The 27815-nt window shown below is 36.9% G+C and overlaps 1 protein-coding gene across 8 annotated transcripts in view; it reads right to left on the reverse strand.

Annotated features, from left to right (window-relative positions):
- Positions 1-27815, reverse strand: part of LOC126373752 (uncharacterized) — a 294196-nt gene that overhangs the window by 15147 nt on the left and 251234 nt on the right. For 2 of the 8 annotated variants that reach the window (XM_050020001.1, XM_050020008.1), the window contains exons 6-27: positions 26392-26556; positions 23175-23279; positions 12593-12658; positions 10752-10881; positions 7555-7738; positions 6987-7099; positions 6561-6700; positions 5759-6388; positions 5491-5682; positions 5093-5239; positions 4418-4585; positions 4254-4352; positions 3966-4116; positions 3250-3787; positions 2789-3102; positions 2498-2707; positions 2301-2391; positions 1643-2209; positions 1425-1551; positions 1122-1336; positions 708-928; positions 261-446 (exon numbers count right to left, since the gene is read on the reverse strand). In XM_050020001.1, the coding sequence (XP_049875958.1) occupies positions 261-446; positions 708-928; positions 1122-1336; positions 1425-1551; positions 1643-2209; positions 2301-2391; positions 2498-2707; positions 2789-3102; positions 3250-3787; positions 3966-4116; positions 4254-4352; positions 4418-4585; positions 5093-5239; positions 5491-5682; positions 5759-6388; positions 6561-6700; positions 6987-7099; positions 7555-7738; positions 10752-10881; positions 12593-12658; positions 23175-23279; positions 26392-26556 (4759 nt within the window). The remainder of the gene's footprint in view (positions 1-260; positions 447-707; positions 929-1121; positions 1337-1424; positions 1552-1642; positions 2210-2300; positions 2392-2497; positions 2708-2788; positions 3103-3249; positions 3788-3965; positions 4117-4253; positions 4353-4417; positions 4586-5092; positions 5240-5490; positions 5683-5758; positions 6389-6560; positions 6701-6986; positions 7100-7554; positions 7739-10751; positions 10882-12592; positions 12659-23174; positions 23280-26391; positions 26557-27815) is intronic. The other 6 variants (XM_050020002.1, XM_050020005.1, XM_050020003.1 and 3 more) reach the window with 6 other exon arrangements.

Consider the following 27815-nt stretch of genomic DNA (forward strand, 5'->3'; position numbering starts at 1 on the left):
TACGAATTGACGGTTTTAGAATACATTCATAATAGTAAAACAACAAATGTAATTTTAAAATAATGAAAATTATATTGTGTTACCCTTTTATTTTATTAAAGTTACTGGGTTCTTATAGAAAAATAAACTTTTAAGATTTTCTTTAATTAATTTAAGTATAAGGTGAATACACTATAAGCTTTAGCAGTGCTGGGTGAGAGCTGTCGGCAAGTAGTGAATCTGAGGCAAACCTATATAAAACATAAAAAAGGTCTTAGCACCTTAGCTCGAACATCCTGCCTATGTCGATAATGATGTCGCGTTTTGTCTTCAGAGCGGTATCTCTTCTCCAATTTTTTATAAAGTCGGGCCCCACTGGAATGCTTTTTAGAACTCATACAAGATGGCGAATCTGCAAAGCCTGCTGGTGCAGGAACTATGTCTGGTGTAGCATCTGCATAGGATTCCTGCAACCATAATAACATTTTATTAAAATAACTTAAATATTTCTGATACTAGGTACATTAAAGTTCCATTTTGTCGTCTAATCATAATATTCTTTAATAAAAAAGCATATCCAGTTCTAGTTCCTGTGTAGAATCACCTTTGTGGTCAACCCAACTCAGATAACCACACTCAGCGAAGTTTGGAAACGAATCTTCTATTTAATGTATTGCTATTTAACCATATTTAACTGTGAATACTTCTAAAATTTCCAATTCCCTCACCGTGCTAGCATCCGTGTGAGAAGTCCTGGACGCCCGACTGTCATGGTCATGGGCCGCAGTCACAATATGGACTTCTTTCCCACAGTGTAAACAGTGAGCCTTGGCTTCACACTCGGCTGTTACCATGCTGTGTTCAGTTTGTTCTGAGTAGAACACTGAATCAGAACCTGGAGATACGGAACGGAGAGATTCAGCTGATGCTGCTTTTGCAAATTTGCCATCTGTAATAACAAAGTAACATGTCAAAAAAACGTTTATATTTAAACGCTTATGAAAATTCCTCAGGTTAATTGAATCATTTTTTTATAGATTTTTCGAATTATTGGCCATGTTAACCTTTGTGAAAGTTGATTTTTAATCACATACATACAAAGACATTATTAGTAATACTTTTATAACAGAAACTAGCATTACCTTTGTCTTTCCGTTGATGTCTAGGAGAGGACGTGGGACTCTTGACATAACGTAGAGGAGTCAAGCGTGACCCTGCACTGGTCAATGTGCGGGTAGTTTCAATATCCTCGGCTTCCAGAGAACTGAGACACGGCACTGTTGGTATGGATTGCTTTCTTCGAGGCAAACTGCCGGGGAGTGATATGCTTTCGTTGGAGCCGCTTTTCCTTCGAGGTCTAATAAGAGAAAAATACATGCATTAATAGTAACTTACTTAACATTTAAAGTGAGATTTTTTTAGATTTAATTGCCATAAATACCTACCTGTAAACAGCGTGACTGTTTCCTGAAGTAGGTGATTTAGCTAATGAAGAATTATTGCCAGATTTCCTTCTTGGGCTATCTCGTAAGCGCCTATGTTTTCTGGGAGATACATTTCCATTACTTGGCCCTGGGTGTGAAAAATAAAAATGTTAATTGGTCAAAGTGTTTACTTTATTATTATTACGCGTATACGGTAACATTGTATTTATCTGACTAACCTTCTTTTCGATACTGCTCACTAGAATCATCTGAAGTTGGGATATTAAGGTGCAATTTCATGGAATTAGCACTTACAGCACTCTCCCTTCTATCGTAATGTTGTGGTCTATAACAATGTCCGCCATCCACTGTCTTACTTTGAGTGGGACTTTTCGCCTTCATTTTAGTTCTCTTAACGTAGCGTTCTCTTTCCATTGGTCGTTTCTCTACTTCTTTTTCTTTCATATTTTTTTCTTTAATAGCCTTTTCAACATCAATAGGTTCTCTTGGAGAAGATTGAACGCTCTTTGGCTTATCGGCAAAATGCGTTTTCTTTTTCCTAACCTCCGGAGCTTTTTCTTCCGACGGTGATTTGATACTTGTAGGTTTGAAAGAAATGCGCTCTGAGCGATGACTATCGGGATCTTTATCTTTCTTGACCCAATCGTCTTGTGATGTTGAAACTGAATCGTCGTAAGATTTGGAAAATTCTAAAAGAAAGGCTGTTTTCTTTTTTCTTCTTTTATCTTCTGCTAGCCAAGACTTTGGTCTTGAAGTAGATCTATATTTTTGTGAATGCTTGTAAGCTAAAATATACAATAAAATATATAACTAACGTAGAAGTTCTATTACTAGTAAAATATGCAATATAAAAACTATAAAGCAATAATATCTTACTCAAACCTCCATCATCGTCATCATCAACAGGACTTTCGTAATATCCGGAAGAAGAGTAATGAACACTTCTCTCATCATCCGAAAGAGATCCCTAAAATTTAAAATTATCATCACATAACACAGGTCATTTTAAAAGTATAAAATGATACTTGGTTAATTAACAATTCGTTATGTAAAATACTTATTATTATTATTACCATCATCTTGGGTACCAGCTGTTCTTTATCATGCATGGGACTAGTCACTTTATCTTCTTTCTTTACAACAGGTTCCACTTTTTCTGGTAGATCTTTTAATTTTTCTGTCGGCGTTTTGTCTGTATCTTCAGTGACATTAGGATTTGAACCACCTATACTGTAGCTTCCACTGGAGCTACTCTTTCCGCTTATTGTTCCCCTACTTGTGCTCTGAAAACAAATACATAGAGGTAATTATGTTGAAATAAATCTTCAAGCACAATCTCATTAATTTTATAAAATTGAACTTACAGGTTTCGGCGCTTCTTCCCTAGGTTTAATATCAGTCTTTTCTCTCTTTTTATGTTCGGTGATTGGCGTGATATCTGCTTTGACTACAACTTTTTCAGATAGCTTTGGTAGTCTTTCAGGTAATGGCAGTGGAGGTGATGATAAGTTTGGCACAATAAAATCATCGTTGATTTCTAATGGTGGTGAAAAACTTGGCACGATTAAGTCTTCAGCTATATTGTCCGTTTTTGTAGAAGAATACAAACTCGATGCGCTTTCAAAAGACGAGCCTTCTTGCGCTTTATTGTTTTCCGGAGCTGAAAGTATTAAGTCATCTGTAAAAAAACCATTTGCAGAAATTGAAGAAGAATAGAAATAGAAAATGGAATTGAATTACTTTAAGATAGGTAAGCATAAGCTTAGAAATAAGAAAGTCATGAAACTAAGCTTAGAGAAAGATATTTTTTGATATTTTTACTTACTTTGGTTCTTATTATTACTTTTCTTAGAACTATCGGAATTAGCAGTGACGTAATCTTCAGTAGTAGTCGTACTTTCAGATACGTCTGTTGTATTTATTTTGCCAGAATCAGTTCTAGCTAAACTCGTTTGACTTCCAGCAGCTTTTGCTAATGATGGTTCTGAAGGCGATTCTACAATTTGATGTGGAAGTGTACCGTTCGGTTCTTTCTGTTGTGTTTTCTGTTGTGCTTTCTTTTGTGTTAAATCCCGTCTTCTTGAAGGACTGAGCGCTCTTTCTCTTTTCTTGTTAATAAAGCTTGGAGTTCGTTTGAAAGGAACGTCGGCTAAATCCAAACTGGGATGAGTGATTGCAATTGCAGGTGTATGATTTTGTATTTTTGGTGAAACTATAGGTGATATACTTTTTGATGGTTGTTTAGTGATTGGCAAGGTAATATTTGGTACTACAGCAGGTGGAGATAATGATGCTCTAACTTGCTGTGCAGAACTTGTACTTGCTGTATCTAGTTTGTTTCTTGGAGATGTTGGTGATTGACTCTGTAAAAAAGTTCATTTTAATAAATTTCTTTAAAATTTTAATAGAATTAGTATTTATAAGTACTTCTAGTGTTCAGCTAGAACATAAAGACACGTATTGACCCGATTGTTGGCATAATAATATGACAACAATCGGGTCAATACGTGTCTTTATGTTTAATAATATAGTTTTTTTTACCTGAGAAGCGTCAAATTCCTCATCCAAAGCGTCCGTATCTAAGGAAGATCTTTGTTGGTGTTGAAGTATTAGCAACTGTTTTCTTCTTGAAGTAGGGGTCAATAGCGCTAATGCTCCAGGCGAAGCGGCAAGAGAACTAAGATCAGAAGAGCTGAAATTGGACAAAAACACTTTTGATGAAATTGCGGTTAAACGCAAACATATTTTTAATAAAAAAAAAAAATAAGTCAAAGCCCCTTTTGACAAAACTAATAATAATAAACATTACTCAATTAATGTAATAGTTACCTAATAACAGTTCCATTTTCAGTCCCGGAATCCACTTGCAAAACAGTCGTTTGAGATTCATTCCACATGCCATCGGAATGATCCCTGAAAAATACATTACTAAATTAGATTATGTAAGTGCTTTTTCGAGAGCAAATTGGATCTCTATTACAAATGGTAGGTACCTGCTATGATCAACTGTTAGCGATTCATTCGACGCACAGGGTGATGATTTTTCCAAAGGAGCGAGGATGGTCATAACGTTTTTGCATATTGTTGCTCGTTTTACTTTTGGGTCAGCTACAACGTCTAAACTGACAGGTTCGGGTGAGCCAGGACTGGATTTGGCAGTGCTGAAAGGTATTTCGGTTTAAGGTTTCATGCGATAAATATCAAATTACGTATTGGGACATGTCATTCGATACATTTATTGCCGAGTCACAAATAGTTAAGGTGTTACATGGTAGTAGGTACATGTGACGCTCTGCAAGGGCACAGCAACATAAGACATATAACTGCATAATTTTATTCGTTTAACATCGTTAGGGATAACAGAGGTAAATGAAGACATCACAAGGTCAAAGGCTTTACAAACATGGTAGTTATTACAAAGGTACCATAGACTGTTTTCAAGTTTAATACAAACTGCTGGACTTAGTGATAGAACAAAACACGATTGTTGCAGCTGTAATTATCAACTTTTCAATAAGTAGTCCCGAGTAGATATTGCAGATATTCACCGTTGCAAAAAAAAAACCTGTTGCTGTTCGTGTTGTACTTTTGTTTATGCAAATCTAACACTAATAGCATTTGAACTACAATTGCTTAAGTCTACTTCTAAATAAAAATAGCGTGCATACCTGTCTTCTTTATCGGGAGCATCGTCCTCTTTAGTTTCAGATTCTGATTGTTCTTCAAAGCTTACGCTTCGAATTCTAAATGGCTCATGCTTGAAATTAATGTACTTTTCATGAAAATCTTCATATGGACCATTCCCGTCTGAAGAACTATGAAGAGAAAATGTATGAAAATGGATGAGAGCACGGCATACATAATTGTGAAGCTAAAAGTCGACAAATGCAAATAAAAATCTAATAGTTTTTGTTCTAATAATTGTTTAATTTATGATTCAGTGTAAAATTATTGGTCTGACTGTGATTGTGAAGGGTGCATGTTTTGTGTGCAATGCATTTAGTTCCTACGTGCATTTCTATTAGTGTAAAAAAGCATCAACATTGTCATTGTTATAAATCTTTACCTAAATGATCCATCTGGCTCAAATCCAAATATACCCTCGTCTTTGATTGGCGTTTGGGTGTAATTCTGTCCAATATATTGTCTGTAAATTGCTTCTCTTTCCCGGTCCTCTCTAGTCATATTTTCTTGACTCGTAGACATAACAAGCGGGACATCTTTTCCACCATCGCCGTTGCTAATTTCACTTTTTCGTCTGAAAATATTAATATTGTTATTATTTTTTCTCATATTGGTTACAGTAAAATATACAAGTGCAATGTGTTACTTACGCATCCAAAAGAATTTCTCCCTCCGACAAAGTTTTCTGCAACATTCTTCTATTTTTCCTCCGCAATGTCGTGAACGGTATAGCTTCATCATCAGGTCTTGGTTCAAAATCTATGATTATTTCTTTTTCATTCTTTTCACTATCATCAGTCGTTGTCGCTGAAGTTTCCGTTGAGGGTTCAGATTGGAAAGTAGGAGTTTTAGAATATGGATGTGATATTGTCCTTTGAGACGCATCGCTTGTACTTTTAGATAAAATTGATCTCAAAGATTTATCACCTTTAGCTTGCTTCGCTATTTCCTGTTGTAAATATTCTAAATTCCTACGATTGAGAGCCATACTTTTTTCTATCGTTTCAATGTCGTCGTCTATCGTGTCGTCCCTATCGCTTTCGTGAATAAATTGGAAATTTTGTTGGAAGTACTCCTGAGCTTGTCGTTGTAATGCGCTAAGTTCGGAAGATTTGTCTACTTGTGAGGAAGCGACAGATTTGACTGACGACGAGGTGACGTCATCTGAGTCTCCTCTTTGCAGGAGAGGCGAGCTTGGTATCTCCGGAGGGGAGCGTGGCGATCTAGGTGGTTCTTCAGATTGGGTTCTGTGTAGTTTCTCGTGATCAGTCCCGATGAAACTGGAAATGTAAAGGTGTCATTTGAATAAAATATAATTCATTTTATTTTTTAAAAGCTACCTTTGGCTTATTAGAATATCTAGATTACTTAAGCTGCTTATTAAATCAAGGTTTTTAGTAGAAGTCGATTAATAATATTAATGTACCTAAAATGAATGAATGAAAACCTTACCTTTCAACAGTGGTTGGAATCTCACTTTGACTTTCTCGACCAGCTAACCTGTCGCCTCCAACTTCGGAGAAGGACTTCGTCAGTCTTCGCGCACCAACCGTGTACCCATTCGTCTGTACTCCTGCCGCTACCATTTTTACCTGGAGATAATAATTCATCAATTATCAAACTGAAATATAATGGAGCAGCTAACTTACAGGCAATTGAATATGAAATAGATGAAGATATCTACCTGATTATGTAATTTTTGCCAATATTTCAATGATGCTACATAATAAATAAACAGACTTAAGCGCATTACTTTATGGGGGTTCTTTGTTACCATAAGTGCTTCTTTTGTGCTTATGTATATCAGCAAATATTGAACGCTTTTTTTTAAATGTATTCGAAGCCGAGTATTTACAATGAAATAAAGGTTGGAATTACCCTTTTGATTGTTCGAGGGCTCAAAGACAAATAATTTGGCGGCAGCGGTTTCCTTCCTAAGCACACTTCTGTTTGCGTAGCTTGAGTTCTCATAACTCCTTTCTTTATTGAATCTGAAATGAGAAAGTTATTACAATTAATTTATTAACTTCATGAGTTAGTTGGCTGGCTAAGTTTATTATAACTATTGTGTCGAATGTGTTTTTTTTCTTTGACCCTAGTGGGAAAAGCAGACTGTGCCTCAGTCCTCTTGTCTACTTGTACATTTATTTATCTGAACGTGTTATTTAATTATGATACTTTTCGTGGAGTTTCTTAGTTACTTACTCTTATGTAGAGTTTTATGAGTTTCGTAGAAGATTTACGGGTAGGTGCAAAAGTAAGTTAATATTTTTATGTGTGTAAAAAGTGTGTGCCAAACTATAGATGGGTATAGATTGTCGACCTTGAAAATCATCTATAATATCCCCTATAAGTACAAATGATAGCAACGATAGTCATTACAATAGTCAGAAGCAATACTGTAGATAGTATTGCTGTGTAGCGATAAAAAAGCATAGGCACTTACCTAAAACTACGACTTTAGGTTGTTCAGTTTGAGCGGGCCTCTGCATAGGCGGGGCGGGGTGCGCGGGGAGTGGCATTGGCGGCGGGTAGTGGATCGGCGCGGGCGTCTGCGCGGATATGAACTGCGGGTAGGGGGAGAACGGCTGGAACATTATCGGAAGCGTCGCATATGGCTTCGCTTCAGGCTGGAATATAGAAAACATAAATTTATTGGAAAACCATATCGTTGACCTGAGATGCAAAGAAAATATATTATTATAAAGTTCTAATCCGCTTAACATAGAATATGAATTACAACCGAATAGCTTCTTATCAATGATGGCCTGGTAACTTATCATATAAAATTGGTTGCGTCTGTGTATGTAAACGTAGCTCCAGCTACTATTTATTTACATACAGGGTGTTAGTGACATCGTAACGAAAAAAAAAATGGAACGCCTATTTTATTGTACTAAAAATAATGGTGGGTGTTTTTCTTGTCGCAAATGTTTAATTAAGATTTTCAATTTTTACTGTGCCGCAATGTAAGTCGAACAACGCGCCACACAGACGCTAAACTTACGCGCGGCTACGTTACGCGTGCGTGATACGATGTTGATATCTAGGTAGGAGTTTTCATTCTCTTGTATTTAGATGCTTAGTGGTTCAACGTTTAAAAATGTTGTTTGTTGAAGTAGAACACCTACTGCCACGATTTTTCACGCACGGTACCTACCTACCAGTTATTAAAACGTTCCTAACTTATTAACAATAAAAACCCTACTCTTGCCTTACCTTAATTGTTATTCCTTCGGATGAAGTACCTAGGTAGGTACCCTAGAACATGTCACGTCACGTAGGTATGCAACATCGCGTTTCCTCCGCGGTAGGTAGGTATCACACGCACTCACAAACACAACACCTTGCTCTTTAATAAACATCAACAATCTTCCATACTTTTGCGCAGTAAATGGTCTATGATCTATCATCATAGTCGACACTACTCATTTACAGAATGAAACAAACACTCACAAACACGAAAAAAATATCCTCGAAAAACATCACGCGATTCGGGTCAAGCTTAGTATTCGACTGAGCGGAAGCGCGCGGCGGCGTTAGCGCAAAGCATCAAAGGCGCCGACTAAGGGCGCCGACGACGCACCGGCCGCGGCCGAGTCGAGCCGACGACTAGAGAGAGAGAGAGAAGTATGTTTATGGTGCAAGTGACAGAGAAAGAAATAGTATCTGTTCGTATCCCTACTTTATTGGCGAGCGTTGCCCTTGACCCGTGCGCCGGCTATTCACCTGCGCATAGCTGAAGTTGTAGATACGTTATTATTATTATTGATGACATTGATAAAATTTAATAATTAGTAATTTTTATTTGTTTATTTTAAATGTGCGTTCTATGCAGCTTAAAACACAATATGGGACTGAAAAAATCTAATTTTTTTATGAATTTGGCGACAGGAAACTTCACTTGATACCTATCAACTCAAAGAAATACCTAGTATCTGTTCGTAATGCCTACTTTATTGGCGCGCGTTGCCCTTGATCCGTGAGGCTATTCACGTCCGAGTATCCATCAAGACAGATCAAACAAGCCCTAACTCGGAGGTCTTGCGTCCCAGGATCCTTTAATTATGTCTTAGAACCTTCTTGGCCTATGTGGTCCAGTGGTTGAGCGATGGGATGCGGAGGGTCCGGGTTCGTATTCCGGTGGGGACATATCACAAAAATCTGTTTATAAGGCCTTTGGTTGGGACGTTACAGGCTGATCACCTGATTGTCCGAAAGTAAAATGATCCGTGCTTCGGAAGGTACGTTAAGTCGTTGCTCCCGTCTACTAGGTACTTATGTAAGCACGTAGCTGTTACATGAATATTGTACACAGAACAGGATAGGTTTAATTAGTTCTTTACTGATGATTTAACAATGAGATTTAAAACCACGAATAACTTAGTACTTAGTACCTCGGTACCAACATGTAACAAGAAAAATAAGATCACTCCTCTCGACAATTTTTTTCTTTGAACATGCCGACATTGCCTACGCGGCGGAGTTGCCGAACTATCGATAGGTAGATTATCAATTGTTGAACTTGAAAATTGTCTAAACTATCGAAAGTAGTGATAGTACATTTAGATCGATACTAGCGATAGTACCGATAGGTCTTGCTTTGTAATAATAATGGGTATTGATCTAAAAGATCTATCGATAGGTACCTACTATTGGTTTTTTTTAACTAGGTATCGATAGAATATCGATAGGCAACACTCTGGCGGAGTGTCCGCCCAATTCTAGACGCGATCTCGCTCGATTTTTGTGTAGCGAGGTTTTGCGTAGGTACTTACATACTAAGTTGGTGGATGGTTGACATAGTAGGTAACTAATTACCTAATCTGTGGTGGTTGTGTTAGTTGGTTGTTAGTTATTCTAATGACAACAAAGAATACAATTATTTACTGTTTCAACTATTTTAGGTAGATAATGGCCCCGATTCCTATGAGTAAATGAATGAATAACCCGGTCGAATCAAAAAGGTATCTCGCTGGTATGCAAACCGTTTGACGTGTGCTGTCAACTTAATTCTGTCGGTTGTTTTAGATTTCTGCTTAAAATTGACGTGTATTCCATAAATTTTATGCCTGTTGATTATCCGTCCATTTAAGAATAAGAATAAAATAAATTTATAAATTTACGATAGACAGAGAAAGAAATAGGATCGGTTCGTAGTGCCTACTTTGTAGGCCGCGCCGCCGCCGCGCCGCCGCCGGCGTGCGGCGCGGGGCGCGCGGAGCGGGGCGTGCGGAGCGGGGCGCGCGGCTCGGTGCGTGTGGCCGTTGACCCGTTCGAGCAGCTGTTGTCTCCATTACATCGAAAATTTTCGATAATTTGTCATTATTGTTTTTTTTATTGAAATTTGGGTTCTATGCAGCTAAAAACACAATATGGAATTGAAAATAATTAAAAACAAAACTCAAAATTTCATGAATTTTGCGACGGAAAATTCCACTAGATATTAACTCAGAATCATGGTCTGAATCATCCCTCTCAGTATTCGTTACGATGTCACTAACACCCGGTATATAATTTATACATAAGGCATGCAGGTACCTTTGGTAAATCGATATTAGCCCTGTCTCTTTTTAGGGTCAGTGAACTCGGTCATATTTCAGAAAATGAAGTATTATACTTCAAGTATAGTATCAAACCGACCTTAACAACTCTTCCGTCGATGAGCCTCTCACAGTCTCTTCGGAAGCGGCTGCCTCCAACCGCTGCAGGCATCACGGAGTCATCAAATGTCGTCAGGGTGTGCGACCGAGCGAATGACACGTGTTTCGTTCTGGAACGGTTTAAATTGTTTTGTGATAAAACGAAAAAGAAATGAGGAAATTACTCCAAATATACTTAGCAGATTTTTTGGAAATACAATATTAGCTAACGCTGAAATGATAATTCATAAAGCTCTATTTTCATTTATATTTTATTTAAGAATATCGAGTGAGGGATTTCATCTTCATAGTCATAAATAAGCATAAATAATAAAGCTGAAAATTATATTAAATCACGAAATTCAAATTCAGAAAAACGGAAAAAAGGGAATATAACCACTGCGTTTTAGAACGGAAATCCAACACTTAAAATACGTAGGGATGGTGATAAATTTTAATAGGAAAGTTCTACCTATATCTGCAGTCTAACGGCTTTGCAAATATTCCTAATGGACCATACTCTCATGAATACTCTAAACTGTCTCCCTAGCGTTATCATGTTTTTCACATCGTCCGCTTACCTAACCTGAAGTATTGACAAGTCCGGTTTTTTACGGAAGCGACTGCCTGCTTGACCTTCCAACCCGCGACGGGAAAATCAGCCCAATCCAAGTTAGGTCACATACCGCCAAAACGCATTTATCTCATAAATACTCCATTGTGGTTTATTAGAGCTGATAAAGTTGTTTTGAGTTTTCAAACTCTCTGGAGGATACAAATCATATATCGTATTTTCGGTACATGCTACAAAGTTTTCTCAAATAAAGAAAGTAGCACTTGTATCATGCACCACTCCCATATTTTACTCAGTGTCATCGCCTCAAAATGTAAGTAGATAATGAATCCATCAATCTTTTATTGAGTGATCTTCTCGACGTACGACTACGTATTAAAAGGACGTCAAATATTGAGGGTTGCGGAAACTTACGAAAAACTACTGAAATATGAGTGGACATATTCATACAAAAAATATTTTGATAGGTCGAACACACACAAAAAATATAAATGGCAGTTATGCAATTGTATTGTATGAATACATAATGTATCAAACATAATAATGTATTATAAGCCTAGTATTTCGCCTCCCATGGCTCCAGAGAATATTATAACGCGGTCGCAAAATAAATGTTTTCTTCATTTTTTGATTCGAAACTTTGATACTGCTTGAACTGGCACGCTATGATGGGCGTTTTGACGTTTGTTTCACTCATCAAGTTTCGTATTAATTAATAATTACGTTAAAGGAGCAAATAGATGTCGCTAGTTTAGCTTCGAGTAACGAGAATAATGAACAAATATGTTGGAGAGAAATACGAGTTCAACAAAATGAAATTGAAACGTAAGTGGAAAAAGATAATAGGTACAATATATTATAAAATATACAAGCAGCATTGTATCTCTAACTACCTGAATAACTACTTGCTTAGATCTGAAGTTTAAAATAAAATAAATTATTAAATAAATAGGGTGTCAGTGACACTGTAACGGAAACTTTTACAGTTGATTCAGACCAATGTTCCTGAGTTCAAAATTCCATTTGATATTAATTCAGAATCATGAGCTGAAACATCCCGCTCAGTATTGGCTACTGTGTCACTTACACCCTGTATTTTATTCAATACACGTACTAAACAAGAAACTACAACTAGTTCGGTACATTAACTAGAATTTCACATAAAGCCGACCTACAATACTTGAGAGACTAATCCGTTGTAGATCGTAATACATTGGGATACCCTAGGTGGTCTAAAAAGCTTTGGAAATATCTAGAAATTGAATTACCTGTGTGGTGGTATCGTTAAAGGTGGTGGCGGGGGCGGTGGGGGAATCGGCGTGTGTGCAGGACAACTGAAAGGAAAAACACTTTTTAGGATTTATGTGGTGCATCAGGTTAGACGGTGAGTGGTGACGTCATTCAAAAATGGAAACTCATTTCGGAATCGTCCTATGTTTGGAGCTCCAGTTTTTTTTGACGTGACTTGTTGTAGATTTGCCGCAGATGGCATTAACTACTTGGCCGGACAAATGGGGAGCGCTGAAGGCTCTCACCCGGTACAACGTTTAAGACAACAGGCCTGAGGGTGCCCAGTTGGGCGCGAACCTCGGCTCAGGGCGTCGTCTGAGAGGAAGAATATTGAAAGGATTAATCGACCCTAGTGGGTCGATAGCGATAAGCGCTGAATGAGGGATGAGCTCCAGCAAAAAGTAATCGCCGTGAGGTGAATAGCTAAAACCTGCTAAACATCGGTATAGTCGGAAGCAAATAGTTAGTGACAGTCAAGGTATACATATAGTTAGCACCACCCAGAATTCCAATAATTAGGGACGTTCAAGGTGACCGTATAAATAGTAACACAAAGTGACCAAAAACATTTGCACAACCTGCGTGTTTAAAAACTTTGTAACAACCTAATCGTCAAGATTCGCGAGACGCTTACAATGTCAAAAATATGTGGACAATTTGAATACGCAGGTTGTGCCGATGTTTTTGGTCACTTAGACTGTCACTATCTATACGGCCACCTTGAACGTCCTAAATTATTGGACATTCTGGATGTTGCTAACTATAATGTAAGTATACCTTGACTGTCACTAACTATGTGCTTCTGACTGTACCATGAAATAAACAATACATTACAATTCTAACACTTTAAAGGACAATTACAAAATACCACCACCTGATTGTCCGAAAGTGAGATGATCCGTGCTTCGGAAGGCACATTAAGTCGTTGGTCCCGGTTACTACTTACCGATGTAAGATGTAGTCGTTACATGAGCTATATCAGGGGCCTTTGGCGGCCTGACACCAGGGTTGATGAGGAGGAATCTCACAACTCACACGATAAGAAGAAGGAGATTACAGAATAACAACATAAGTACAATCGGTGGCCTTATTGCTAAATAGCCATTTCTTCGAAGCAGCTTTAGGGTGAAATCCCTTTAGATTTTGCATATTAATTTTATTGACATTAGGACAACAGTTAAAGTTTTTACAAAACGCTGTTCTGAAAAGCTCAAAGGATTATCTGAAGACAGTATTTTTATGAACAAACGATTTAACTTTGAGTCCACGAGTAACCTTTATCTTAGTGGAGTTAGCTTGGCAGTTAGCAACACTGACCAGAATATTAAAGAGCTATTTCTCTCCTGCTCTCTCCTAGAGACCTGAATAGTTCTCTTTCATAATTATGTAATACATAGAAAGATTGTGTTCACACAGCTCAGAGTGAGACGTACCTAATAATAAATATGTGGAAAATGAAACTTATAGACAACGGAATAACTAATATATTATTTCATATGCAGGATGTTAGTGACATCGTAGCGAATACTAAGGGGGATGATTCAGACCAGGATTCTGAGTTAATATCAAGTAAAGATTTAAAGAAAGAAAGGAAGAAACGTTTATTATAAAGGGACACTACAGCAACAGATAAAAAACAAAAAAAACGGAATAACACATAATTTACAATCAAAACACGTAATAAAAATAACTTACACAAGAGAGTACAAATAAATATAAATAGACAATAAACAGTGTGTAATTTTCCGTCACAAAATTCACGTTTTATTTATATTTTTTTTTAATTAAGTACTTTTAATTCTTTACTTTTACGATGGAATATTCCACTTGATATTAACTCAGAATAATGAGCTGAATCATCCTTCTCAGTATTCGATACGATGTCACTTGCACCCCATACAAGTGCGTACAGGTAGCCATACAAGTAGGTTTGGGTGTTAGAGACACCGTAACTAATACTGAGGGGAATGATTCAGACCATGATTCTGAGTTGATATTAAGTGGAATTCAGTTTCATACTTTTGCGACGGAAAATTCCTCTTGATCTGAATCATTCCTCAAAGTTGTCGTTACGATGTCATACCCTGTATATTTAACCATGACAAAACTAAGTATTAGGAGTGCTTGCGCGTTATTGAAAGGGATAAGGGGATGACAAGTGTGGTGAGAGCCAGTCAGTGAATAAATTCTTATTAGGTACTTATACTCCACTCCAATCTCATCAGTCATCCCGTGATCATGGCACTTGCAACAGTGTCGAAATATCGGGACTCTCATATCCCTATTTTAAACGCGGTAAGAACCCGTTATTATGTGTTTTAATTATTTACTTATACATAAATTGCTCCCCACAAAATTATACCTAAAGGTATCTTAATGAACAATTTCAAACATTAAATGTATATAATTATCTAGAAGGCTATTTTCGTGTCCCTTCATCCTAAAATCTGCCAACCTTGAAATCATTCAACCGAATACACAATGTTGATTTTAAACGTATTTGGAGCCTTATATTCTCGAATGACGTCACAGGTTCGGAGAAAATTTAATTATAGCAACAGGGTTTGTTTCGTAATTAATCATAGACGAAGAAATAATATTAATTTATTTACTTAGAGAGATTGAGTAAACAAAGTTAAATTGTAGTTAAAATTTCGTTGCGCGATGTTTATCTAAAATTCTATATACTAAGACCTTGTTTTTTTCTACGAAGTAATAAATCAAAATTAAAAAGCACAGTACCTACCTACGTACTTATTATACAGCGGAAAAAATTGAAACAATATTTATTTTTCATCTCAACAAACCGTGACATTTTGACATGCTATTGAATAAGTTGTTTTTTTCCATAATTTTTATATGAAAACATAAATGCTAAACATTTTAGTTATTTTTACTAGTTCGAACAATTTACGTGAATTAAGTAAGTACTACTTGGATTTCAGCTATCGTTCGCGGCTAGTTTTTTGTACTAGGAATGTTTTGTACGACGTAACTACCGATGCAAAACTTTACTAAAGAAACGTTGAAAAATATTAAAACGCAGTAAAACTAAAGAGAATTTTTACTCTTACTTGGTCTACAGTCGGACAAATGGGAAATAATCTCACTAGCTTGATGAACGAACTAGTGAGATTTGAAGTCTTATTAGTTCTACTGCACTTGAATACTTTTATACATCAAGTCTAAGCTGCGAGGAGAGTGCAGTAGTTGCTGTAAATACTACAAAAATGCTCCTCAAAATAACAAACTCTTCAAAACGAATAATCGATAAAAATGAGGTACAATTAAGGTACAACGGAACACACTTCGGGTGTGTCCATTAGGACCATAACACGACAAGGTTTTCCCTCGAGCCTGTAATCTCTGAGACTCGAGTTTTCAGAGAGCGTTGTGTTTCAAACAGTAGACGAGATGATGTGGCTTCGGACCAGACTAGAACAATTTTAGCGTAACATTTACTAACATTTAACATTTATCGAAGTCATTTCTGTCTCGTCTTCCATTTCTATGATCAATGTTTTTACTCGCCTATTGTGCTCCTTCTATTTCTCTTTTGTTTTGTAATTTTGTATTCACTGTGTGTGCCATAAGGTATTTGTTATGTTATGTATTGAGATATGTTTTAAAAGCTATAAAGCTTTCGGATATTACATTGTAGAAAGCGCATAAGTGAATAGATTTTTAAATAGGTTGCATCAAATACATATGAATATTTTGTATTGTTTCGCACATCAACCATTTGAAAATCTTTTTCGCATACATTCGATTGAACATTTCTATTTGTTAGCAAAACACTTTTTTAATGATTTTCAGGATCTGCATGACAACCGCTTCAACCAATAAACACAGCGAATGCTATCTATGTAGATAGACGTCGAACGACTATTCGCATCGCAGAGCAGAACACAACGACCATAACACACACATATACCATAAGTACCCATTTGTAATGCGAAGACATAGACAAGATCACCGTACTAAATCCGAAAGACTGTATCCTATAGAAAACCGTAATTGTACGTATGTAGGTGTAATTAATGATCCCATGCTGTTACGTATTGTAGCTTGTGATGTCTCCAGTTGGAGAGATTTTTTAGAAATAATAGCCGTTGTTGGTTTTATAAGCCAGTGCTTTTAGAAGATATGATGTTTCTTTATGACCACCAATTATTTTAAAACATGATACCTATAGGTTCTTTACATCGGTATTGTAGTTTCTTTTCTTTGTCATTTCTAAATTGTAATCTTCTGTTATAGTAGGTTTTATTGTACGGGTCTTGGTATCTAGCAGATTATACTATATTTGAGTATTAATAGTCTCAAATTAATTTCGTACATTATCAAAGACGATCTTCTAATGTAAATTATGTAACGGCACGGGAATCCATGCATGCGATTCGATACCGTTCTGAGAAACACAAATCATTACCCACAATTTAATACCTTTTTGTTCCAAAATGTAACTAAGTAGGTATTTGTGTACTTATCGATAATTAAAGCTTTCTATAATAATATAACAGTTGATAATTGCTTCAATTTTGTTTTGTTTGTTGCACTTTATTGTTATTATTGTTTCGAATAAAATAACAATAAAGTACATGGTTTTGAATTCAAATTCTGATATTTACACGATAAATCTTATTATTGATGAATACGGAAATTAGCATTCGCTTGAATTCGGAACACGGACATTCAGAACACAGAAGCGCTGTATAACTTTGAATTTTATGATACAAAATCCGATGAATCCGTTCTACTAAAGGTGATCAATACCTGAAAACCAATTGGAAACGGCTACATATTAAAGCTTTCAGCAGTTCAGTGGTAATATCAAAGCTGATGATACAGAATGGAGCGTTAATAATAGACGCCTCGTTAGGGTAACTGTACATTGTAACAATTTTAGACTTTCCCTGACTTCCAATTTGAACAATTTCAGGATAATGCTATTTTGTGAGCGTGGTGCAAGCTCCGGGAAAAATACCAGGAGGTTTTCGAGCCGGGAAACGAAAGTTTATGTGCCACGTCGCTGCGGTGGATTTCTGTGTGACCGGTTGCATTAAACTCGAATACCTGGATCGAATACAAATTCCCACTTCCGAAGCGCTCCCGTTACCACATCTGTGTACACTGAGATTCTCTGTGAGACTGGGAGTTAATAATATACAGGATGCTAGTGACACCGTAAAGAATATTGAAGGGCCCGATCTCCCTATCCATCCATAGGGAAGGCCCGTGCCCCAACAGTGGGGACTTTAATGGGCTGGTGATGATGATGATATCAACTCAGAATAGTGGGCTGAATCATCCGTTAAAGTTTTTGTTGCGATGTCACTAACACCCTGTATATGATACATGTAGGTATCGAGTTTTGTCGTAAAAGACGACAAAGGGTTCCTCTTCAATAATTATGATAGACCATCAACTGCTTACCCATGCATAACTAAAGGAGATCCAGTCCTGAACCAATTAGTATATTGTTTCCTATCAGTAAAACAATTCCTACAATTTCCAAAACCTATCTACATGCTTCGAAGCTAAAAGGTATCTTCATTTAAAAGGATAATTTATTCGCCGTCTCTAGAGAGTTTCCTTACAAAACGCTAACATAAATTGTCTGAACCAATTTTGTGTTGGACCTTAGAGAATTTCAAATAATTTATTAATAGTAAGTGCCAACATTTAATTAAAGAAAAGGGTTTCACTCCCAGGAGGACAACACCACATCTGAATTTGTTTTCGAATTCATATTAAATTATAGCTGAGACGTAAATAGTAAAATAAAAATGCTCATAAATATTTGTTACGAACAAAAAACCACGCTTGTATTTATCATCATCACCAGCCCATTAACGTCCCCATTGCTGGGGCACGGGCCTTCCCTATGGATGGATAGGAAGATCGGGCCTTAAACTACCATGCGGGCCCAGTGCGGATTTGTGGTTATTAACTTGTATTACTTGCGGAAATATCTTGCTAAAATTTTTAACAACATATTCTACCATGTCGAATGACTGTAGATTGCAACAGCGGAAAAGTTTTTGTTTCGTTGCTGCTAAAACTTTCATAAAAGGACTTCGTGCAACATAGTGTTTCCTCAGGAAATTTCCTTGCTCGAATATCCTGAGTACTCCTGGAGTATTTTCAAGGAACGCCGTCGTTTCATGTCCGTATCCTTGCATATTGCATAATATATATATATATATATATACAGTCCGCATTAAATCTCCGTTTAGAAGATTGGATAGCCACCGTAGCGTCATTCAAAGCGGTTGGTCTTCATTTATTATTTAATGGATTCACGGAAATGGAACGGTGTGATGTTCTGATTGAAGCGCTAAGCCTATTATGGGCATGTTTAATGGAGGCTGAATTTATTGAAAACTAACGTGCACGTGTAACGAGCTCTTTGAACAAAACTCTGATATTACCTTAGCCAAGTTGCAGACGATTATCACAATGAGGATAAAAACCAGAAGCTCAAATATAGCCGGCAGCACTGTTGAGTGTTCCTAAATTTTGTAGTCTAGCCAAAGTTCATGATAAATTGCTATAAAATATAGAGCAACGTGAAGTGTATCCTGAAAAAGAAAAGCCATCAGATGGAAAAAGGTAGGTTTGATTGAAAATAAGTTTTTCCAAGTTTTCTTCTTTTCGATAAGATAACAAAGCATAACAAATACTTTACTGCACAAACAGGAAATACAAAACAAAAGAGAAATAGGAAGAGTACAATAGGTCGATCTTTAGGGAATATATATCACACTATGATTTTGCTGACATTGACAGTGACAGTAAAGTATGTGGTTAGTATAACATTTATCTTTACTTTTAACTTTATGTCAATATGCCGCTGGTCCCGGCTATTACTTACTGACGCAAGTTACATGAGCCATGTCAATCGTTACATGGGCCTTTGGCGGCTCAATATGAACCCTGTCACCAGGGTTGATGAGGGTTGGTAATCCACCTCACAACCCACACGATAGAAGAAGACTTTATGTCAATATAACATTTGCCAACATTTTTTATCCAGCGCTAACTTTGAAACATGTAGATATCTAAAATAGTGTAGCGAAATAAAATAGCGGAGCAAATCACGAATTCTGTTTTACTGTCGCTGCAGGGGCCTCTGCTTGTATGCGGTCTGGTCAACCACAGCTGACAGTAACTAAACTGGGGTGGGTACAGAGTCCTATGCAATTCTGCAGTGTTGCAGTTTTGGTACCTACATAACCCAAACTTGTGGTCAGTCTCGTAGAACACCAGAAGCAAGTTTTAACTTGGTTAAACATTATGTTGTGACTGTTTACACGTATGAAAAGGTTAACGACAGTATTATATTTAAGTAAGTAACTAAATATGAAAGGATGGTCATCGATGCAAAAACTATCGCAGGCATTCTTGATTTAAGGATTTTTGTTTTAATAGGACTCACTCGTGCTTAGGGAAACGCCATAGAGGCGGCCAATTAGCTCGCGACAACAAACTTTTATTTTTAGAACCCCTATATCGACCGCGCCGGCGGCGTGGTTGACGATTTCCCTCATTCACCTTTTATCGCTATCGACACCCTAGGGTCGATTAATTCTTTCAAATATTATTCTCTCAGATGACGCCCTGAGCCGAGGTTCGCGCCCAATTGAAGTAATGAATGCGAATATACTTAGGTCTATTTTCCAGTCTATTTTTTCTTCACGCCTAAATCTCTAGATCGATTTAGTAAAAAAATGCCATGAAGCTAGACTGAAAACTAAGAATTGATTGAGAACTGAAGATAAAAGAAAACAAGACGAATAAAGTTGTGGACGAAAAACTACTTGTACAAAAGTGACAAATGGTCAAATCAAGGTCAATTTGACACCAGATTACATGATGTATCGCCGTGGCTATGCGGTTTTAACTTGTAATTTTGGGTTGACTTACGCGATGGTCGGTTCGGATTACGCCCCAACTTTGTTAATTTGTTTCCATAACGCATAATTTATTACGAGGAAAACATTTTTTGGAGCACTTAATTTATTTTTATGGAGAGCGCTTTTAATGTCTTTTAAAGTACGTAAGGTCTGAGTGTCGTGTCGGGATTTACGTTGTAAACGTTGAGCTCAAATGGGTACACGTGTTGATAATAATAATAATATATAGGCACGTTTGGTACAGCTAAATAATGTACCTAAGTAAAGAAAATTACTGATATTAATACATACTATATTATTCGTAATCTTAGTTCAATTCTAAAACTCGTTTTCATATAACGATAAACTGTCGAAGCATTTTCTTGTTTACTTTACTTCTAAAAACATTTATAGTTATGGTAAGTTACAACTTATATTGATTGAAGTGAATTCAAAAACGAACTCTAAAATGAAAAAAAAAAAAAAAACGGGTTTAGTCCCGTGCCGGATTCGCACCTGCGACCTCATAATGATAGTCAAGCGTTCTTCCAACTAGCCTAGTTTTTTTTTCACACTTCATCCTTCGAGATTAGCATGAGAAAGGTACTTGTAAGTATTGTATTCGCGTATGTGTGGCCGCCGGCTAGTAACACCATGCTTCACATTTTGCACTATAATTGAGGGTACATTCAGAAAAAAGACGAATATTTTTGATGAGAGTGGTAGTTCCTCTCGTCGTTTGCATCATTTGTTTTAGAGATTGAACTGATTCGATATTTCACGACAGAGAGGGAATAATGGGTGGGAGGGATGCTAATCTCTTCGGACAAAGCCACGAAGGGCTTAATGAAGGACTTCGCAGGCCACGTTCCCCAAAAAAGTATAGATGGCGCTCTACAGAGTTGCTCTCGTTTAATATTCTAATTTCATGGTTAACAAACATTATGCATCTATTATCTTTGTTTTTGGGTATAATGACAACCCTTGGTATTACACCCAGGCTAAACATATCTCCCTTCCATTATTATTCTAATCGAAATAAAGAGAAGCAATATAGCAGCAACATAATTCTATTACATATCTGATCCAAATATCAAGCAACAATTATTTTTATATACCTATGCCTCTGCTTTTACATTACATTTTTGAATAATTATGTACCCAAGCAATGACAAAATAGGTAATTATTACTTTAAATCTGTACAATGTTATCTTAATAGTATTTTATGCAACAGTTGTATAAGAAGGGTCAAAAAATGCGAGTGGCGTGAGTTGCGATGTGAGCCTTGGCGAACATCGCAATAAGAGACGCCACGAGCATTTTTTGACCTAGTTATACAACGTTGCATACAATACTTTTTCTACGACGACGTCATTTTTCCTTTTTATTTTATACTTTTTAGTGTTTTGAAACGAAACACAAAAAATTTCCAATTTATTTTCCAACGCGCGGGAAAATGGCGGCAAATGTAGACTTTTTTTTATAGTATATCTATGGCACCAAACAAAGTAAAGGTGCCAGTTTCCAGGTCAAAAAAAAAACAACAACAATGCTTTTTTGGCGACATTATATGTAGTACAGTTACACTTTGTAAACAATGCTTTTATAGGCCATAGAGCGTACACTTTTTCAAAGAGTTTAATTATGTATGTACTTATATTAGACTTTTTGGTTATTTAAATGCCAGATTAAAGTAGAGGAGTAGAAAAATATAATATCGTTTTTGGGGAACGTAGCCTGTCCCTATTATGAACGAACTTCACTTACAGGAAAGTTAATTGAATCACTAATTATAACGGGTACCGGCGTACGTGTATGCAATGATTGATGAATGTGGAGGAAGCAACAGAAGTATGTCAGGATCGAAGCAAATGGAATTTCATAATCTCTGCCATGGTATAAGACGACCAGGTATGCTCAAAACTGACAGCTAGCATTTCAACGTGAGCTCAGCTGATGTCATCAGATCCTGCGTTGCCATTTCGTAAAAAATAAATTGCCCTAGTTCAATGTTTTTAATTTACCTTGCAAGGAAACTTTGTACTTTTAGTAAAAAAAAACACGTACAGTTTTAATGATTTTCATATATGTGACAAATAATAGTAATTAAATACATTAGTCAGTAATTCTCTTAATTTTCAATAATAAAATTTACGTCATTGGAATGTTGGAGATACCAATTGAATGGTAACATTTACGTCATCAATGGGCTAGCAATGGCTAGCATAGCAATGGCGGATTGTCATAGGATTGAGCATACCTGGTCTTCATATACCATGGTCTCTGCTTACTGCGGTGGGAAATAGGCGTGAGTTTATGTATGTATCATCATCATCAGCCCATTAACGTCCGCACTGTTGGGGCACGGGCCTTCCCTATGGATGGATAGGGAGATCGGGCCTTAAACCATCACGCGGGCCCAGTGCGGATTGATGGTTATTAACGACTACTAATGCAGCCGGGACCAACGTCTTAACGTGCCTTCCGAAGCACGGAGGAGCTCGAGATGAAAACTTTTTTTTTTTGTGGTCACCCATCCTATGACCGGCCTTTGCGAAAGTTGCTTAACTTCAACAATCGCAGACCGAGCGTGTTTACCGCTGCGCCACCGAGCTCCTCTCAGTATGTATGTATATGGGTATAGTATTGAATAATACTCACGGTATAATAGAAGGTGGTCTAGGTAGGGAGCCTCCTCGGCTTACAGACGCGATTTGGTCCAGATTGTAATTCTGCGGCCAACCCGCGTTATCTTCTATTACCGATCTGAAACAAGACCGCAAAAAAATATGAGACAACCACAAAATTCAAATCATAATAAAAACACACACATTGATTACTCATAAAACATAATTCAGTTCAAAGACGTTCCTATATTTAGTACTTGCTTTTGAATTATGATAAATGCTATGAAATTCGTAAGTTCGCGATCGTCATTTTAAAATCCATACCATAAACATATTATTGTTTAACTATTGCGTCTGGAAATCTCGGCCTTAGGAGGTTAATGTAAAACACACTTTCCTAATAAGTACCTAAATGCCTGAATAAAAGTCAACAATAGCAAATTCAAAAAAAAGTCAAAAAAAGTAAGTTTGCTTCATTTGAGAAATATTCTCCTGTACCTATTTATTTATTCGAATTCTTTGTTGTTCGTAAAAGTTATGAAATGAATATTCAATGTACTAACCTTTTCTTCAACAAGTGTAAGTATGTAAGTAAGTATCATACATAACGTCTTCTCATCGTGTGGATTATGAGGTGGGCTACCAACCTCATCAACCCTAGTGTCAGGCTTATTATTGAGCCGCGAAAGGCCCCTGACATGACTCATGACTACATGCTTACATTAGTAGGTAAGTAGTAACCGGGACCAATGGCGTCACATGCCTTCTAAAGGACGGGTCATCTTACTTTCGGGCAATCATGATCAGCATGTAATGACCTAACAAAAATAGGGGTCACAAAGTATTTTTTGTGATAGGTCCCCACCGGAATTCGAACCTGTGAGCCTCCGGATTGTGAGCCCAACGTTCAACCACAGAGGCCGCTATATAACGTTATGAAATACAGACACAGTAGCAATAAATACATGTACTTTCAACACATTTTAAGTCCAAGAATCACATGGAAGGGTTAATTTATGCAACCCCACAACGGACTTTGGTTTCAGGGGTTTTGAAAGTGAAATTGTCAACAAACGGCATAAAATAGCAGTTGACGGTAGGTATAATTAAGCTTGAGTGACCATTTCGGTGTCACTGCGTCTCTATTTTTAGGTATAGTTAGTGCTTTCATAATCAAACTAGCTGTGTTCCCGCGACTTTGAACTCGACGAACTCATATTAAATCCTCTCTGAAATTGGATGAGCACTTTCGGAGTATTTACGTGCAAACTTTAGATGCCTCTAATATTTGTTTAGTCCCAAAACACTAATATTATAAATGAGAAAGTAACTCTATATGTCTGTTATCTTTTCACTGGTATGAAGAAGTTTGACACAAAAACATAGGATAGTTCTTATCCAAGAAATCACCCCCTAAAGGGATGAAAAGGGGATAGGAAAAAACATGCTGCGCGCGAGAACCGACTACTATGTGGAGAAAGTCGCGAGAGGAAAGACAGTATAACATAAGCCTAACAATATCCGGTTCACAGCTGAACGCAGATTTTCCTTTTACGATGGAATAAATTTATTCAAAAAAATGGTTTCCAATAAGCACACTTCAGTCTACCTTGAATCAACAAGGATACCTTGTTAGATAAAAAACCATTATTTTCCCCATGGTTATGTAAATTTCATCTTACCTTACGCACCTCCATATTTCGAGACAAAATAAGTCATCAACCCGTCTGCGAGCGTTTAACGATAAGTAATTTTGTTTTTCCATGCAATGTATCAAAGATTCGTACAAGTAATTACCTGAATTATTTTGGGAATAAGGGCTGTTGAAGACCTTACGTAATAGCTCCAAAGCCTTCAATTGATACATATTTGTATCTACGTTTTCTTGTAACTTTTAAAAGGAAACTATATGACAATAGTGCTCTGTAAGCCTTCAAGTCGTTTGGAGACTGCGCAATGAGAACCGGCAGATTTACCATTTTTTTTGAAGAATCATACAGCGTTTATAAACTTTGCTACACGCTTCTCGCTACAACTGGCATAATATCCTTAGGGATCCAAAATTTTATTAAGGATTCCGCTGACACGGTTATTTTCAAGGGTCCTCAAGGGAATCTTAATAACGTTCCGCCCTTAGTACAACTAATTAAATGGTTTTGTCGGTAAACATGGCTTATTGATTTCATACGAATCCATCGTACAGTTTTTTTTTTTTGACGTGACTTATTGTAGATTTGCCGCAGATGGCATTAACTACTTGGCCGGAAATCGTACAGTCATGATCAATATTATGTACCCACTTTAGGACTCTGTCGCACTAACATGTTTGACATTTAGTGAGACTTACAGTTCAATTTGTCAAAAAAGTTAATGTGACATGATACCAAAGTGTATACATATTAATGCTCGTGACCGTACCTAACACATCCTTGCATCTACTTTAAAACGTATCTGATCTATTTTGTCTGATGGTAGGCGGATAAATTGTATGTACTTATAAATAATTAAATAAGCGGTCCATGATTTTGAAGGAGCAGGGAAATCTAAAGGTATCCTGTTGAAATTGTTTAACCATAAATAAACAAGGCTTGAACAAAGGGTTTAAGATTTGTATAACTAAGAAAGTTAAGGGTGTAGGGACCCTAGTCTAGTTCCTATCCGTTACCTAGATGGCGTACGTATAGCGAATTCGGTGTAAAACGTAAATAAATTAGTCTTTTTCTCATTTACCATTATTTCTGAGGCTTCATTTTATTTGTGCCACGAGAGGTAAAATAATGACGTATTTTCTTTAAATTATTGATTAAATATAAATATAATAATTTAAATGGTGTGGCTACACTTACGCCATCTATTGTCGCCGAAAATTATATACCGAGATTCGTCTGTCAAATTAATTCTGTAGTAGTATGTGTGTGCCTTGCATTTATTGAGTTATTTTTAATTGTCTATACGTCCATGTTTGACTATAATTTAATCTGGGGCCTTAGTCAAGTTGCAAACGATTACGAAAAACGGCTATTTTCTTTTTATTAACGTGACTTATTGTACATTTGCCCTATATGACATTAACTATATATACATGCCTATGGCATTAATGCCTTGTTATTGTCAGCTTGTGGTAACTCGTCAATCCCATATATTTCATTTCGATTAAACTGTCGTGTGGCCTAAGATAGAACAGGCTTACCCAGTAAATGCCTATTCACTCTGAGTTTCTTAACGGCAATTAGACTTTAGGATGAACTTACTGTGGCCACTCCATCCGGGTGAAGTCTTCATCCTCTGGCATCCATGTGTATCGTTTGGGGTCAGGCTGACTGCACACGGAGCGTGGCCTCCGGCGAAAGTATGAGCACTCCAGGTCTGCATCATAGGCACACAACTCGGGCGGTGCTGGGGTTGGTTGGCCAAACCTGTTGGTGGAAACGTCAAATGTTGATTTTTTGATGGATTTTTGTGTGCGTTTGAGCTGGTTCTTCGATGGTTAAGAATTACATTTGATCCCGGTAGGTGGCGCTGTAAGCTTATAACGGACAACGTTTACCGGGTTCCCTAGTTTTTACTATTGTTGAAGTGTTGGTGTGTGTTGGCCAAACTTATTGCCAATAATTAATTTATTTGCTGCTTATAATCCCGTGCATGTCAGGTTTTTTTTTTATTTTTCTTTATGAACTCAATAGTACATACTTACTTGGGACTATAAGAAACAAGCCAACTAAAATGACGTGTAAAATAATAATATACTATATTTACCTAAGTACAACGAACACCGAGATACTCGAGAACATATTCATATGTCATCGACACGGCAGGAAAAAAAAGAAAACTGTTTTTTTTTTCACAAAAGGACACACGGTTCATCCTCGTAAGTAACTACCAGCTCTGCAGGGGCTAAAGTAACTTTGCTGCCCCGGGCTCATATTAGCCATCATAATAAGGTCACTGAGTAACGGCTTTCCGCTGAAATATGGCAGGTTTTCGTTGAAATATTGCCAAAATACGCCACTAGTATTCGTACCGAATATCTTGCATTATGTATGAGTGAAAAATGTTGTTGAATCGACGCGTATTAAGCCAAATGAAATGGGTCGTAAGTTAAGTTTCATTTTGATTAAACACGGGAACTGTTAAAAAATCATACATACATACACAACTTCACGCCTATTTCCCGTTGGGGTAGGCAGAAACCACGGAATTCTACTTTTTACGATACTGACACATCACTTTACATTCTTCCATTTTCATCAAAGACTTCATGCATACTTGCCGATTTAGTAGAGTAAAAAAAAACTATGAAAAATAATACTCCATTTTTACCCTTTTAATAGATGTTGGCTTATATGCTATTATATCTATCAGACAGTATGAAAACAGAATCATTTATTCAACGTAATTATCATGGATAAACTTGTTAAAGGTCAATGTAACACTTTTGAATTTACCTCATTTTGGAAGGTGTTATGGCTGAGGAGAAGAAATGACAAAACTGCAACAGCAACACATCTTTCAAATCAACAATCAATCATCATTATAAGTTATTTAATAACTTCACTACCAGCAAGAATATCGTAGCACCAACACCCTCAAGATAAAAAAAAAAAACAATTATACAGTAAGCATACGAAGCCAGCCAATCACAACGAAGAGCCAGCATCGCGCTAATGAAGTTTCC

The sequence above is a fragment of the Pectinophora gossypiella genome, chromosome 16 (genome assembly GCF_024362695.1).
Source record: "Pectinophora gossypiella chromosome 16, ilPecGoss1.1, whole genome shotgun sequence".
NCBI classification, from domain to species: domain Eukaryota; kingdom Metazoa; phylum Arthropoda; class Insecta; order Lepidoptera; family Gelechiidae; genus Pectinophora; species Pectinophora gossypiella.